This window comes from Ascaphus truei, chromosome 16 (assembly GCF_040206685.1).
Source record: "Ascaphus truei isolate aAscTru1 chromosome 16, aAscTru1.hap1, whole genome shotgun sequence".
NCBI lineage: Eukaryota > Metazoa > Chordata > Amphibia > Anura > Ascaphidae > Ascaphus > Ascaphus truei.
Window position 1 is genome coordinate 34,670,456 of NC_134498.1, and position 15,005 is coordinate 34,685,460.

The 15,005-nt window shown below is 43.3% G+C and overlaps 1 protein-coding gene across 1 annotated transcript; it reads left to right on the forward strand.

The window, feature by feature from the left end:
• Positions 1-1,159: 1,159 nt before the first annotated feature.
• LOC142467451 (protein FAM162A-like) lies at positions 1,160-11,958 on the forward strand. The gene is made up of 4 exons (XM_075573143.1): positions 1,160-1,453; positions 6,725-6,836; positions 10,670-10,778; positions 11,680-11,958. The coding sequence occupies exons 1-4, from the start codon at positions 1,306-1,308 to the stop codon at positions 11,779-11,781; spliced, it is 471 nt and encodes a 156-aa protein (XP_075429258.1). The 5' UTR covers positions 1,160-1,305; the 3' UTR covers positions 11,782-11,958.
• Positions 11,959-15,005: the final 3,047 nt, after the last annotated feature.

Genomic DNA, 15,005 nt, shown 5'->3' on the forward strand with positions numbered 1-15,005 from the left:
CAGTTTTGTTATTAGATGTGAATGATTTAATTTTTTTCTTAATGCCATTTTTAATGAGTTTTAATATACTGAGCATTCTTTGATTTCTATAGCAGATTTAGCATACCTCCTAAGCAGTGCAAGACCGTGGTAACACTTTCCTGTTTGTGATCATTTGTTGCCAACGTTCCCAGCAGTTTGAGCTGCAAACTGTAACAATAGTCAATGTTACCTTAATAACATAAGGATACATTGTAGCTACTGAGTTACACTGACTGAAGGATTGATTGGAACTTAAAGGCAGCCATTTAGTTACAATCAGGATTTGTACAGATGTATAACAGGAGCACCAAACGATTGCTGTAGTATTGCTGATTTAGTAGCAAATAGTAGGCATGCACGAGATGGAGCGCAAGGCATCATGCGCGCCTGTTGCTTGAGCGAGCTGCGGTCTGTTAAAATGTCTATGAAGCGCGCGACGGGGAGGCGTGGCCGTGAGATCACGGAGCTGGTTCGCCCTCATTGGCTGAACCGCTCACATGACCCGGCCTTCGCGCGTCAAAACCAAATAAAATGGTGTCCTATAAATATGGCCTGCCTCATAAGAGGTACGGCCTTTTGTTTGCAGCGCGTGCGTCGTCACACTGAGTATGGACGCGGCCTTGAAGAGTGACCAAAAGGCTGAAAACAAAAAGCACCAGATCAATGCCCAGACAAATCCAGGAAAACCCGACATTTTCGCATTTTTAACCCTTTTTTGTACGACTTGCATCACGCTGTATAAAATACTGCACTTTTGTAAATTGTTTAAATACTTCTTTTAAAAGGGGGGGCTACATAATTTGCCCAAAGTATGATAAACTTGCCCACCACCTCACCAAGGTATCTGCTTATCTTACTACACTGCTCAAACTGTCAAGTATTCAACATTCGGGTGTCTTTCCCCCCCCTATAATTTCTCCTTAGTCCTAATAATATTCAGGTTTAAAGGAGAAACACAGAGCTGCTGTAAGCTTGTTCTGTGTATAGTAAATGTACTGTCTTCCAGGAAACAGACAGGCTGTGTACGTGCAGTGTCTGCCCTGCTGTGCAGGGAGCTGTCACACACCCCTCCCTCCCACCTGACTACACTAGGTGTGCAATCACAGTGACTAGGGGAAATCCAGTATTGCGGGCACTGTTTCCTCTTGTGACGTCATGGACAATGCCTCTCGTTTTACAAAACACTTTGTAGCATTTCAGTTCCTGCAGCAGTGAGTCTGCACGCAGATAGAGCCACGCACAGCACAGCACAGCACAGCACGGAAGGCTGGCATTGGGAGCACAATGTCTGGATTAAGTTTACTCAGGTACAAGTCTCTTGTCAGGAATGTATACTCTGCTACGTGTAGCACCCGGAGTGCACTGCAGAGGAGGTCTTACTGCCAGAATGTGGATAAATTGAAAGAGAAAGTCACTGCCCCATCATCTTCCGGTGAGTAGAGATAAAATAATGTTTTTATTGTGTGTGTGTGTGTGTGTGTGTGTGTGTGTGTGTGTGTGTGTGTGTGTGTGTGTGTGTGTGTGTGTGTTAAATGGAGCAATAGCAATAAATACTTAAAGAAATAAATCTCTTTATCCAGTATTGACCACTTTTGTTATCTGACATATTGTTGCACCTAAGTTTTACAGTGCGCAGTGTATGTCTGCCTTGTAACACATAAGGCTGAGTCCATACAGCCTTCCCCCGCGCGGAGGCGTGCGCGTCTGTGACATCACCTCCGTGAAGCGGGTGCGTTTTTCGGACATGCTGGACGCGCCATTGGGGGGGCGTGTCTAGGGGCGTTATTGACGTCACAAAGCTGGTTCGCCCTCATTGGACGAACCGCTCACGTGACCTGCCCGTCGCACAGAGAAATCTGTTTCAGCTGATTCCTCGCGCAATGCGCGCCCCCTCCTGCTGTTGCCCGCGCGGTCTATGGGCACGATCAATGTCTTAAGACAATGTGATCGTGCCGTGCACGGACACCTCAGCACGGTCTGCGGCAGCATGGACTCAGCCTTAGGCTGCGTACATGGAAGGACAGGCAGCGCTCATCCGTGTGGACGCTCTGCGCTGAGCCCCGGCATCCTCAATGAGGATGTCTTTAGAGGGGGCTCACGCGAGTGTCCGCAGGCGTGCTGAGGAGTTGGATTTTTCAGCCGACAGCCAAAGCTGTTTTTCAGCGCGCTGTCGGCTGAAAACCTCCAAGCACAGCAGCGTCAACGTCACGGCGCCGTGATGTTGACGTCGGTGCGTCGCGGGCTATTGGCCCAGCGACGTCACTGCCCCGCCTCCCGATCGTGCACGCTGGCTCGCCTGCATGTGATGGAAATCGCACAGGCTTCAGCAGACGAGCGTCAGCACAGTTCAGCACTGCTCCCCCCTCTATGGACGCAGACTTAAGTGAGTGAGGTCATTCTCTTGCTCTCTCAGTCCAAGATGAAGAACCATGTGAAATTTGTCATTTTCTCAAAGCAAACAGATGTACTGTACACAGTTTTCAAAGTTTACAAGAAGTTTGCCAAGTAAAAGTCAATTCCAGACCTTGAAATATGAGATTTTCCGTTTTTTGGGGCTATGGTTATTTTGCCCACATTATGTTTTGGCTAAAAAGTTAAAGTAAAATGTTTTTTTTTTTTTTAAAGTTTAAAAAATCCCCCAACATTGCCAAACCGAATCTTGGCAAGTTTGCACTTGCACTTTTATTTATATATACAGTATATACCAATAAATAATATGTCGAGGTATTACTAGATGAACATTTCTGAGAGAGCCACAAGGAGGTCATTTAAAGATCACTGTACAAGGGAGTGTTATACTGGTGAATAATTACTGTGCAGTTGCAAAGCATACCCAACAATGCTGGAACTGCATTTAACTCCATCAGTGCTGGATTCTCAGCATCTCAAGGAGTTACAAATCACAGCGTATTGGCTTGCAGAGGCAGGACAGGGCTGACAATGTGATGAGAATGGTGTCAACCAAAATCTTCCGAAAGCTGCGATTTCACAACAACCAGCCCCAAGTATCTAAAGCTTGGGCGGGCCCTGGATATAGGCGAGAACTTTGAGGAAGTTCTCAAATGTGGTCATTCGGATCTTGTGCAACATTTGCAAACATATGCTACGTCACCAGAAATCACTACCGGCAAATATCTTACTTGGGCCTAGATCTGCCAATGGCAGTTAATGGTTCTTTATCAAAATCATTAAAGCTGCAGTTCAAGCTCCCGTTTTTTTTTTTTACTTCAATAGTTTCATGTGGGCAATTTCTAATTACCTAAAGAACTGCATAGCTGCCGGTCAATTTGTTCTCCGTCTATTGATCGGCAAAGTTTGGCGACATCTTTAAATATGGGGAATGTAAATGGTTGCTATAGCAACAAGCATGCTTTTAAAAATAGAATACAAGAAAATTGGTCTTTCAAAGTTGTTTTTTTTTTTAAAACAGAAAATGCTAAAAGTATTTTTTCTTACTACAGAACTGATTTATTAAAAAAAACACACATGCAGGATATTGCTTGAACTGCAGCTTTAATTAAAGTGGCGTTACTCCCATTCAGATCCAGAAATATAAGTTTTGCAGGAGAGAAGGAGACTCTTCTTTGTTCTCTCTCCCCCAAAACCTACATTTCAGTGTCCAGATGGGAGCCGAGGCCAGCGTTACTTAGGCATTAACTATCATCTCGTTTAACTTAGCATTAGGGAGCTTTGAAGATACAAGTTGGCACTTAAAGCTGCAGTTCAGTCAATATCCTGCATGTGTGGTTTTTTTAATAAATCAGTTCTGTAGTAAGAAAAAATACTTTTAGCATTTTCTGTTTTTAAAAAAACAACTTTGAAAGACCAATTTTCTTGTATTCTATTTTAACAGCCATTTGCTAAGGCACCGCCCCTTCATGTCCTGTCACAAGCCCTGGCACACCCCTTTGTCAGCCGTGCCCTCCCTCTAGCACATGTCAGTGCAGGATTGCTCATGAATATTCATGAGCTTCCACTGACAGACAAGCAGAATATAAACAGATCCCTTCACTAATTATGTCACCAAATTTCGACCTATCAATACATGGAGAACGAATTGACCTGCAGCTATACAGTTCTTTAGGTAATTAGAGATTGCACACATAAAACTATTGAAGTAAAAAAATAAATTAAAAAAAAAAAAAAAGACTGAACTGCAGCTTTAATGAGATGTTGACTTAGGTCAATAACTGAACTTTGTGCATCTGGACCTTCGAGAGCACCTTGATATCAACTTTTATAAACATTTTGTGGAAAAAAAAATGGTGACCCTCACCAATGTTAGCATAGATCAATTGAGAAGCGCTCATTTTGAAAGCTTTGCGGTGACAAATAGCCTTTGCTTCAACCTATTACAAATTTGCCCATTTCATAAACATTTTGAGTGAACTTTTGGAAAGTGACCAGGGACAGATTTTCACATCTCTAGGCGCCCACTTATTCCACAGCAATATAAAGTAGGTATTTATTTACTATTGAACATGGGCTACTTGTGGGAACCTGATCAGGTTCGCTTGTTGGCAAACATATTTTGAAAATGTTTATAGAAAATCGCACGTTCACAAAAAGGGACTAATTTTGAATAAAGTCTGAATCGGATGTGTTTTTCGACCAAAATAAGCCCGAACGGCCACTATGCACTTTATAGAATTTGCCCCAAAGTCTGTTGCTTACATATCAGTGCTATATTCTTTGAGAGAAATCCCACTACCCTTTGCACATTTTCAGGAAGAAACAAACTTATTTATGAAGGTCACAACGTCACCGGAATGCAACAATGTATATGGGGTGCCAGTGGCCAAACTCCGACTTCAAGAGCCACCAACAGGTCAGGTTTTCAGGATATCCCTGCTTCAGCACAGGTTGCTCAATCACTCCCTGCTTCAGCACAGGTGCTCAATCAGTGGCTCAGTTGATTGAGCTGGGGCATCCTTAAAACCTGTCCGGTTGGGGGCTCCTGAGGACTGAATTTGGCTACCCCAGGATATGGCATCTTGTGGCACTGACTCGTTCGCTCCCCGTTTCCCCTCTCTAAGAAGTTAAAGCAGCCATTCAACCTAGAGTACACTTTGTTTGTTTTACCCTAGCTCACGAGAAAATGACCAGTGTAGTTACCGGTAGAGATGTGGGAACGTTTCACAGATGTTAAGGAATTTCACATCACTTCAATCCAAAACTTTTTGAAAAGGTTCGATGAAACCAGCAGCGATGCAAATCATGTCAGGTCCGCACGTCTTTACCGGGGTTAAAGCCCCCACCTTATATTGCAGCTTCCTATTGGAAAGTCGTATAAATATGACAGGTGATCACCGGCAAGCATCTCGGGAACCTGCAGGGGCCACAGAGTTAAAACAATGTCTTTTATCTCCGGAGGATCCAGGGCCCTGAATCCTGTAAATATATATATAATTAGACGGGATAGCTGCTGGACGATAACTTTTTCTGAATATAATTTGTCGTCATAAGGTAGACCAGAGAGGTTAGTTGCTTTTTGCAAACGTTGACATTTTGACATTTTCATGGTGTGCACATTTTATATCTGCCATATTATAACGGTGCTCATGTCAGATCAGGTAGCGGACCCGCAAAGCTATGATAGGGGTATATATTCATCGACCAGAGCTAGGGGAGGGAGCCCTGTTTAGAGTTAACGTAGTCAGCAGGCGGCAAAGGTGCAAGGTCAGGATAAGAGGCTGAGGTCAAGGTAGACAGCAAAGGTGCAAGGTCGGGGTCACATGCAGAGGTCAGCAACAGGGAATCCAAAGACACAGGAAATGGACAGTAACAGAGCTGGGACAGCCACAAGGTCAGGAACTTTGCTCGACAACATCCTGTAGGAAGTGCAGCATGAAATAGGAGGTTGCCAGGAAGCAAGATGGCCGATAATAGCCAAGTGAGGGCAAGCTCCAGAAAAACCTGGACCGGAGCACAAAAACAGGCACATGGTCAACTGCAAGAACCTAGTGTCTAGACATTAATTTAAAAGAATAGTAGCGGTATTGTAGGATAATCTGAAAACCAGACGTGGAACTTGTTGAGATTCACTTCACAGCAGTTTTGATCGAAATGTACCAAAAAATGTGAAAAACCAGCAAAAAAAATGTAACTCACTTTTAGTGGCAAATGTTTCAGCCCAAATTGTTCAAAACATTTTTAAAGTGCTGAATAGCAGCCCGTGACTAATTTCATTTTATTTATTTATTTATTTTCAAGGATCGATCAAATAAATTGAAATTAAACATGCCATGTCCATTGACTTTTGAATCGAAGCAACCTCTTTTTTTTTGTTTTTGTTGACCCAAAAAGGGTGACGTTTACAAAATTTGCTAACTTGTGCAAAAAGTTTGCACATCTCTGCAGAAGACAGTGTTTTTCATATTTTTAGTAAATTTTCCCAATCCATGTCCTTTACTTTTTTTTTGTCAAACTAATTTCAGAACAAAAGATTTGTTTTTTGAACTTGATATAATTTTTTTCCAGTGCAACTACTAGACTGATGCAACATGCTAGTTAATTATTACATTATTATTAATTATTGAATTAATTAATAACATGATGGCTTAATTGTAGAATACATATTCTATGTATTCACTTATTTATCAACGTACAGTATGCATTTAAAAATGTTTTATTAGAAATGAACCACAAGTACTGTATATTTCTCAGAGACTTCATATATTTTTTTTCTTTGTGGTAATTTAAGGTCAGGCTCAGCATCTGTACAGAAATGAAAGAAGACCTACAAACTTTGATAAAAAGATACTTCTATGGTCTGGGCGTTTCAAAAAAGAGGAAGATATCCCTGCATTTGTTTCGTAAGTAAATAACAGTTGAATTATAGCATTAAACAGGCCAGGATTAACTATCCTTCCGGCCACATTAACTGTGAATATGCAAAGAATACAGCTGTACATGTTGCATGCTTCCCTGTAAGAAGAATATATTTTGAAACATGGTTAAAATTCCCTGGAAAAACTCTTAGGCTGAGTCCATGGTGACTCCAGCCGTGCGGAGGCGCGCTGACCTGGCTTTAGTTCGCGCGCCGTCCGGGGGCGGGCCAGTGACGTCACGGAGCTGATTCGCCCTCATTGGGCGAACCGCTCACGTGACCGGCCCTGCGCTCCCGTGAGCACCAAAACTAAAAAAATGTTAAGTGCTACGCCTCCGCACGCCTGCGGAAGCGTGCGCGAGGCCCTGCTAAAGTCGCTCATTGCGGCTGCAGGGCTCACTGACAAGAGTCAGCGCGCCTCTGCACGGGTCAGCGCCTAAGCACTGACCATGGACTCAGCCTTAATTTCCATCTCCTGGAGCCCGAGGAGTGCTTGAAAGCACCATTGGAAAAGAGGAATGCCAGTTGCATTTATGCTGCGCAGTGGCATAACTACATTTTTTTTGGCCCCCCTGAAAAAAAATTATTATTGGGCCCCCTAAGTTAAATGTAGAATTAGTTTCAACTGGGGTCTCCGTGTCAGCGGCCTTGTGAACACCCTTCTCCCCCGTACACACCACCTTGCTCTCACCTCTCACACGCCACCTTGCTCTCCTTCCCTCCCCCCATGTATTTCTCTCTCCCCACCTCAGTCCACCTCTCCCTCCTGGACTCACGCCCTTTCTTTGTCTTCCTCCTCTCCCTCACGCACACAAAAAAGAAATAATTCAGGCCGGCCTTAGCAGGGCCCAAGGTTAGGTAGCGCGCTGGCAGCGAGGCCCCCCCCCCTCAGTGGAAGTGGTGGGGGGTCTTACCTTGAAGTGCAGCACCTCCTCCTGTAGCATTATGGCAGTGTGACGTCGGGTAGCCATGACAATGTGGTGCTGCAGGATGAGGGGTGCTCAGGAGAAGGTAGGACCCCCCACCACCCGCCCCCCTCAACACACACTTACATTGGGGTGAGTGGCGGTCTTGCTGGTCCAGGGGCCCCACGTTTCCTCCTCCAGTCGGGCGGAAGTTAGATCCCAGCGCCGGCAGGAGGATGGAGCACGGGGCCCCACGAAGGTGCACGCACACACACAATCACATACATACAATCACACACCATTCCACACAAAAAATCACACACACAATTCCACACAAAAAAAATCGCCACAATCACACAATTCAACACAATCACACACACAATTCAACACAAACAATCACACAAATGTGTGTGTCTGTGTGTTGGAGTCAGTGAGTGCTGTAGTATTAGAGAGGGGGGGAAGTCTCTTACCTCCTCCGGAGCGGCATCTCCTCCTGCAGCATTGCGTTGTCATGGCGACGCGACGTCACATGGCGAAGCATTGCCATTACAACATGGCGTCACACAGCGGTGCGTTGCCATGACAACGCAACGTCATGACGCTGCAATGCTGAAGGAGGAGGGCCGCTATTGAAGGAATCGCCCGGGCTGCTATCTTCCTGCAATCCACCCCTGGGAGGGAGTTCTTAACCTGAGCTGGGCAAACCAATCCAAATCTGGATCCATCCCCCCACCACAATCAGTCTGCGGCACTACAACATCAGTGCGGATTAATCCCAACCCGCCACTGGGTACAATCCGGACGGATTCTTAAATATCTACACATAGATTAATCCGCGGAGCGATATCCCCTCCCCGCCCCCCCTCCCCCTGCAGATTAATACGTGTCCGAATTTTTTACAATCCGGCCACGGATTTCAGATTGCTATTTAAAGTAAAATAAAAATCTCCCGTCTCTATTCTGACGAATAAGCACTGTTACCGTCAGGCATCTTTTAGTTATTTCTAGTAAATTGTAAGAAAAGCTAACTACAGTACAGTATATTTTTCAGAAAAGTACATTGTAATTGTAATTGTTACCTGGCAGGCACAGTAAGTCCGTTAAACACACAAAGGAAAACCTTATGGGAACTGTTAATTGACTGACTGAGTCCCCCTTTTAAACTTGAAGTGGACTTAACAATAATGTGACATTTTAAGAGCTTTACTGGGCTCGTCTTAAAAAACGCAGAAGCACAATACATTTTGAATCATGTAATGATTGTAATTCTACTTAAATCCTGTAATTTGGCAGTATACTTGGAAAACATCTAATCATTTCAAATTAAGTGGTCGGCTTTATCGAAAAGGAGAACATTATTAGAAAGATAAAAGAAGATAATGTGATTAAAATATCAAATATATTTATTGTATATAAGATCAGACCATTACAATATATTCAGTTAGACTTCAGATTTTTGTGAACAAGAATTATATTCACAATAACCACGTCAAGATCCGTTAAATGCTGGAAGGGTAAAAAACCTTGACGTTACCTAAAACAGCAAAAGTTGTAATATTTCCTGAGTTAACACCACCAAAACATAGATTGTAAGCTCCACGGGGCAGGGACGTGTCTGCAAAAATGTCTCTAAAGCGCTACCTTTACAAAAAAAAAAAAAAACTATACAAAAAGAAACAACTATTATTTAATTATTATATGCAAAACCAGTAATCACACTAGACAAGAAATCACACACACACACACACACACACACACACACACACACACACACACACACACACACACACACACACACACACACACACACACACACACACACACACACAGGCCCTACAGGGTGCTAAGCTTTAACATGTCTTAAGTCACAATCATTTGAATAAGAAATGGGGCGTGCTAAAGCTTAGCACCATTTAGTGAATATGGGCCCTAGGATTAATGGTATAACACAAAACTTTTTTCACCTCCATGATGTCAGTCCACCAATAAAGGATCATTTTTTATTTAATCATCAATATTGCTTGGCCCCAGATTATTTGGATTCGCAGTGCTCTGTTTTTTCCTCGTTGGATTTCTTTCTATAACACAATGGTAAACGGGGGATGTGTTCTAGTAGCGATGCTGCAAGTTATTTAAAAAAGGTGGTCTGAAATAAAGGAGCCGTTCATGGGCTTTTTTAAAATGTATTCTTTTTTTTTTTAACATTGGTTTGAAGCAGGGGGTTTCCGGAGCTGAACCCCATTCATTTCAACTCTGGAGACCCCCTGCTTTCAGAGATACAGACCTTCGAAGAGGGTGCTGGTATCTCCTGCAAGTTTAAGGCCCCCAAGTCACGTGGGCCAATAAGAAGCCGCACCAGATGATGTCACAGATTCTTATTGGCCCGCAGGGAACGGGAGCTTTGAAAAGCGGCCATTATGTGATCCCTGCTAGCGGAGCAGCCACCGGCACCCGCTGCGGAGGTCTATATCTCCGGAAGCAGGGGGTCCCCCGAGCTGGCATTAATGGGGACCAACTACGGAGACCCCCTGCTTCAATCCTATGTGTGTACAGTATGTGTGTATATATATATATATATATATATATATATATATATATATATATATATATACACACACACATACACACTGTACATACACACATATATATATATATAAATATATATATATATATATATATATATATATATATATATATATGTGTGTGTATATATATATATATATATATATATATATATATATATATAATCAGAAAATAGCCGTGTCAGTCCAGTTGCGATAGTGCAGAATAAATGAGTTCTTCAGTATTAGGTGATACCTTTTTTTATTGGGCTAATAATTTGTCATAGGACAAGCTTTCGAGAGTTCATATACAGTATGATCAGGTTTCAGTTTTTGTTTCCATTTTTTTTTAGATTCGAGGTCATCGCAGCTTCCCAAAATAATGTCCGGATAAAGATATGCTACGGAATGATAGCACTGACTGTTGTTGGCTGCATAGTAATGGTGATTGCTGGCAAAAAAGTAAGTGCGTTGGTTTCATACGCGCCTTTGCACATTCTCTCTAACTGTGCTTTCTTTTTATTGTGTTTGCATTGTATGGTTTGTGAAATAAGAAAACATAGTGAGAGCATTGTGGGGCTATTTATCCAGAAAGCTGAAGATGTAGCAGGCGTTATTGCAGCCACTGGTACAGGTGCAATACAGAGTTAGCCGCCCCTTTTTCACATGCTGCTAATGCAGACACAATGGTGTCTGCTCCCGCTGGTGCGTTGTGTGTATCCCGCTGCAAAGCGCCAAAAAGAGTATTAACGACTGCTACATCTGTACTTTCCAGCCAGAGGTTGGCTATTGTGTGTGTGTGTGTGTGTGTGTGTGTGTGTGTGTAGAGCGATTTTGTGGGAGCATTGTGTGTGGGTGGGCGGGGGGGGGGGGGGGTTGTCGGGAATTGTGTGTGTGATCAGTGGGGACAGGGTGAATGAGTAGGGGGTTGAGTGTAAGGAGGAGGGAGTGGGAGAAGGGGGAAGGATTGAGTGAGAGGAGAGTGAGTGAAAGGAGATGGAAGGGGGGTAGAGAGTTTGGGAGAGAGGGCAGGGCAGTGAGAGACAGAGATGGGGAGAGAAATACATGGGGAAGAGGGGAATAGAGGGGAATGAGAGAGCCAGGGTGTATGTAAGAGAAAGGGGGAGGCAGAGGATACTATCGTCCTGGGCCCCAGGAAAGCTGGCTGCGGCCCTGTCTGTCCTCCCATTCATCAGCTTACTGTAACTCTGAAACATTGAGAGGGGGAGCCGACGGCATGCAGAATTCTACAGCATTCAGTGAGGATGTTGGCATGGTATATCATGCTGTAGTATATTACATCATTGCACGATGGAAGTACATTGCACATGTCACAACTTTGTGTCGCTGCCTCTCATTACAGGCATCCAAGGAAGAATACACAATGCTTAAAAGGAACATTGACAGAAAGGCTAAGTGGAGAGGAGAAGTTGAAGAGCAGGGAACGTCTCCAAAGGGTCACTAACCACTGCCACGTATCCTCAGCTTTGCCAGGAGAATGCTTCTCCTCACCAGGGATGGGACATTATTTTTTTTATTTCACCGAACCTGAAAGTTGACATAAGACTATTTTATGTATGTTATTGATTTATTACTGCGCCCATAGGGTCTAAATAAAATACGCGCACGGGCCTTCACTATTCATCTTTTCAAGTTTTATTGTAAAGGTCAAAGGTATTGCAGTGCGTGTGTTTGTGCCTCTGCATCTCCTACCAGTCATTCTGCGGATGTCAGATGTTGTTAGTCAGCAGAAAACATATCAATGTGAAAGAAACATGCTGTGTTCTTTGGATTATTTCAAGCTAAGCAACATAGACACTTTTGACAGGATTATCCCTACAGAATTCTCAGCATTTTAATGAAAGGGCCGGGAAACAGCTGAGGTTCAAGCCGATCACGCGATATTTTTACAGCACAATAAGGTGCATTAGAATGAAGACGCGCAGTCTGTAAGCTTTGCTTTATTTTGTGTTTGCTGTATCTTCAAAATGTGGAAAATAAATAAAATTAATTAAAAAAAAAATTTTTTATTAAAGGTTTCAAAAATGAAGAGACAATTATTTAGTTTTCGGGGCCCAGAAAAGATTTTTTGATGACATGGAAGTGCTGATTATTCTTCTAACACCATAATTAAAATGTCTCACATTTTGATCTGCTCAGGATTTTATATGTTGTTGTCATCTCTCACCTGGTAACTGTATGTTTGTTTGTTATCCAATTCCCACAATGTTCTGGAATTTTAAATCCTGTGGGTTTTTTATTTTAATTTTTTTTATAAGATTTTTGACACCTTGTCTCCTGTGATAAAGATCTCTGGCAGTACTGCCAGCAGTTCTTTCATTTTCTTTAACAAATTCATCACTTTGTTGATGAAAAGCACAATGATTCTGCACAACGGATAGTGTTTTTTTTTTTTTTTTTCAAACAAGTTTAAATGACTTACCCAGCCTCCGATTTTGTCCCCTCTTCCCAACCTTAAACAAACATGCTGACACCAGAATGAGTGGATACCAATTGTCACAGCATGTTTTAATTACAGCATAACAACCAATACACAACTTAACATTTTACTTTCCCGGGGACCTGCCTGGTTGTTCTGAACACCACACACAAAAACGCCCACAGTATAACTGTGACTCGAACGCCAAGTCGCCACGAGTCTGTTGACACTGTAAGATACACATTACTTGGAAGGTCACTTCGAGACCTGCCGTATTAGCCTCGTATGACACCACTATTCCCCGTTACCACACCACAAGAGGTCGACCGATCTGCACTAAAAGCCACGGTAAGGTCTCCACAACAAACATAAGACCATCCCGCCATAAGCAAGGGTATTTATCCGCCTCTAACTGGCCTTGCGGCCGCCAACATACCTGCCACCCTTGTGTCCTGCAAAATCAGACTGAAGAGAACACTCCCAATATTTAAGAGCTGCACCCCATCTCCCCTACACAAGCCTGCCGAAGTGCCTTCCAGATCTGTGTGCCGAATCAATAATCCGCCCAGCTCCTCAACAAACGCTGCCATTGCCTTATTTACTTTCCTCCTCGACGTCTCAATGGCCCTGCCGTTCCTAGCCCCCACCACACCAATCTGGGGGAAATCTCCGACCAACCCAGGAATGGATTATGCAAATGCCATAACAATTGGGAGATATCCCTACTCCTCGACCTCATCAATTCCATAGACTGCACCTCAGCTAAGTCAATAACCACAACATGCAACACCAACACCCTCGGCACCCCAACTAACCCTTTCTTTGCCAACAACTGCGGGATTAACTGAGGTCACTGCAGGCCCCTCTTACCCCACCATGAAACTTTCACGAATCCCAACTGAATCCCGTACAAAAAAAAACCCGGTGTCTCTTCACCACCCAATGGACATACGATTCACCACATATCCACGCCTCAATAACTCGAATACCTGAATAACAAACAGAAACAGTAAACAAACAACCTTGTCCCTAATATAATGATACACGGATATATATTGTAAGGCCTCCCATAGCCCTTTATAACAAATAGACTCACCAGGGCTGTCAACGGGGTGGGCCCTGTGGTTTTAGGGGCCTGACCCCCTGCAAACATCAATATTCTGAGGGGTCCATGAGATGCAGGCAGAGGGTAGTCTCTTTGGAGGGGTGGAGCGTAGGTGATTTTACCCAATGAAAGTAAAATAGGGTCAAAGATGGACTTGTGTCAGCTAGTTGTCCCCTCTATCAGTCTCCTCTTACGTGGCTTCCTTGTGGCACGTTCAGATAAAGAAAATGCAGGACATACAGTGTAGTATGTCTTCTATACTGTAGAAACTACCATTATTTGAATAGACTAAGCATACAGTCTATGTGAAGGTTGGAGCTGCAAAATCTATTTTTTCTTTTTCACAATAGTCACTTTATTATTATTTTTCACATTTTTGTCACTGGGAGTGGCATGGGCAAAACTGTCAAAATTAGTTTCCTGGAATATGAAAGAGAGCGGTCTAACTTTATCAGCAGTCGCCAGTTGTATATATATCCCCTTGAATGTCCCTCCAAATAAATGAGGGACACATACCTGTGCTGAAAAAAGGAGCACACCTGAGAAATATGCGATTATCTACTCAAAGTATATTGAAAGGAGTCCCATCCCACATTTTCTAAAAGCCTTTCATTACAAACTATATAAATTTCATAATAAGCATAAGGCTACGCTTCTAGTGCCGGCGACGCGACGGTCGCTGGAAAATCAAATAGAGATGACTTCCAGCGATCGCGACCAATCCGTCACGCCGCTCTTACTATAAGAACACGCGAGAGCGTCAATGCATTTGTTTTGTTGCGTCACCAGCACTATAAGCGCAACCTAAGGCACCAACCTAATGGCTATAATGGGGTCAGAATCAGCAGGACTAGAACCCACAACCACTGCTTTTGTAGGCCACAGATCTACTGTAGCTATAGGCATATCTCACAGGTATCTCAGGTGTGTTCCACAAGGAACATTAAACTGTCAACCAGGAAAGGCAAGTGGTCTGCTTTTAAAGGAAGCCAGGGGGAGGGAGATACTACATAAATATGCACTCATTTTGGTGAGACATGACGGATATGAACAAAGGTGGCTACGGTATAACATAACATGGACAAACATATTCACTGTTCCATCTGCCAGACACATACAGAATTGAAATACTTTATTTACAATA

What these genes read in the sequence shown, in the direction of transcription:
- LOC142467451 (XM_075573143.1), top strand. Translation starts at nt 1,306, where the DNA reads ATGTCTGGATTAAGTTTACTCAGGTACAAGTCTCTTGTCAGGAATGTA. An exon ending in CACTGCCCCATCATCTTCCG is followed by an intron (nt 1,454 to 6,724) that starts GTGAGTAGAGAT and finishes TGGTAATTTAAG; the next exon opens with GTCAGGCTCAGCATCTGTAC. An exon ending in TGGTGATTGCTGGCAAAAAA is followed by an intron (nt 10,779 to 11,679) that starts GTAAGTGCGTTG and finishes CTCTCATTACAG; the next exon opens with GCATCCAAGGAAGAATACAC.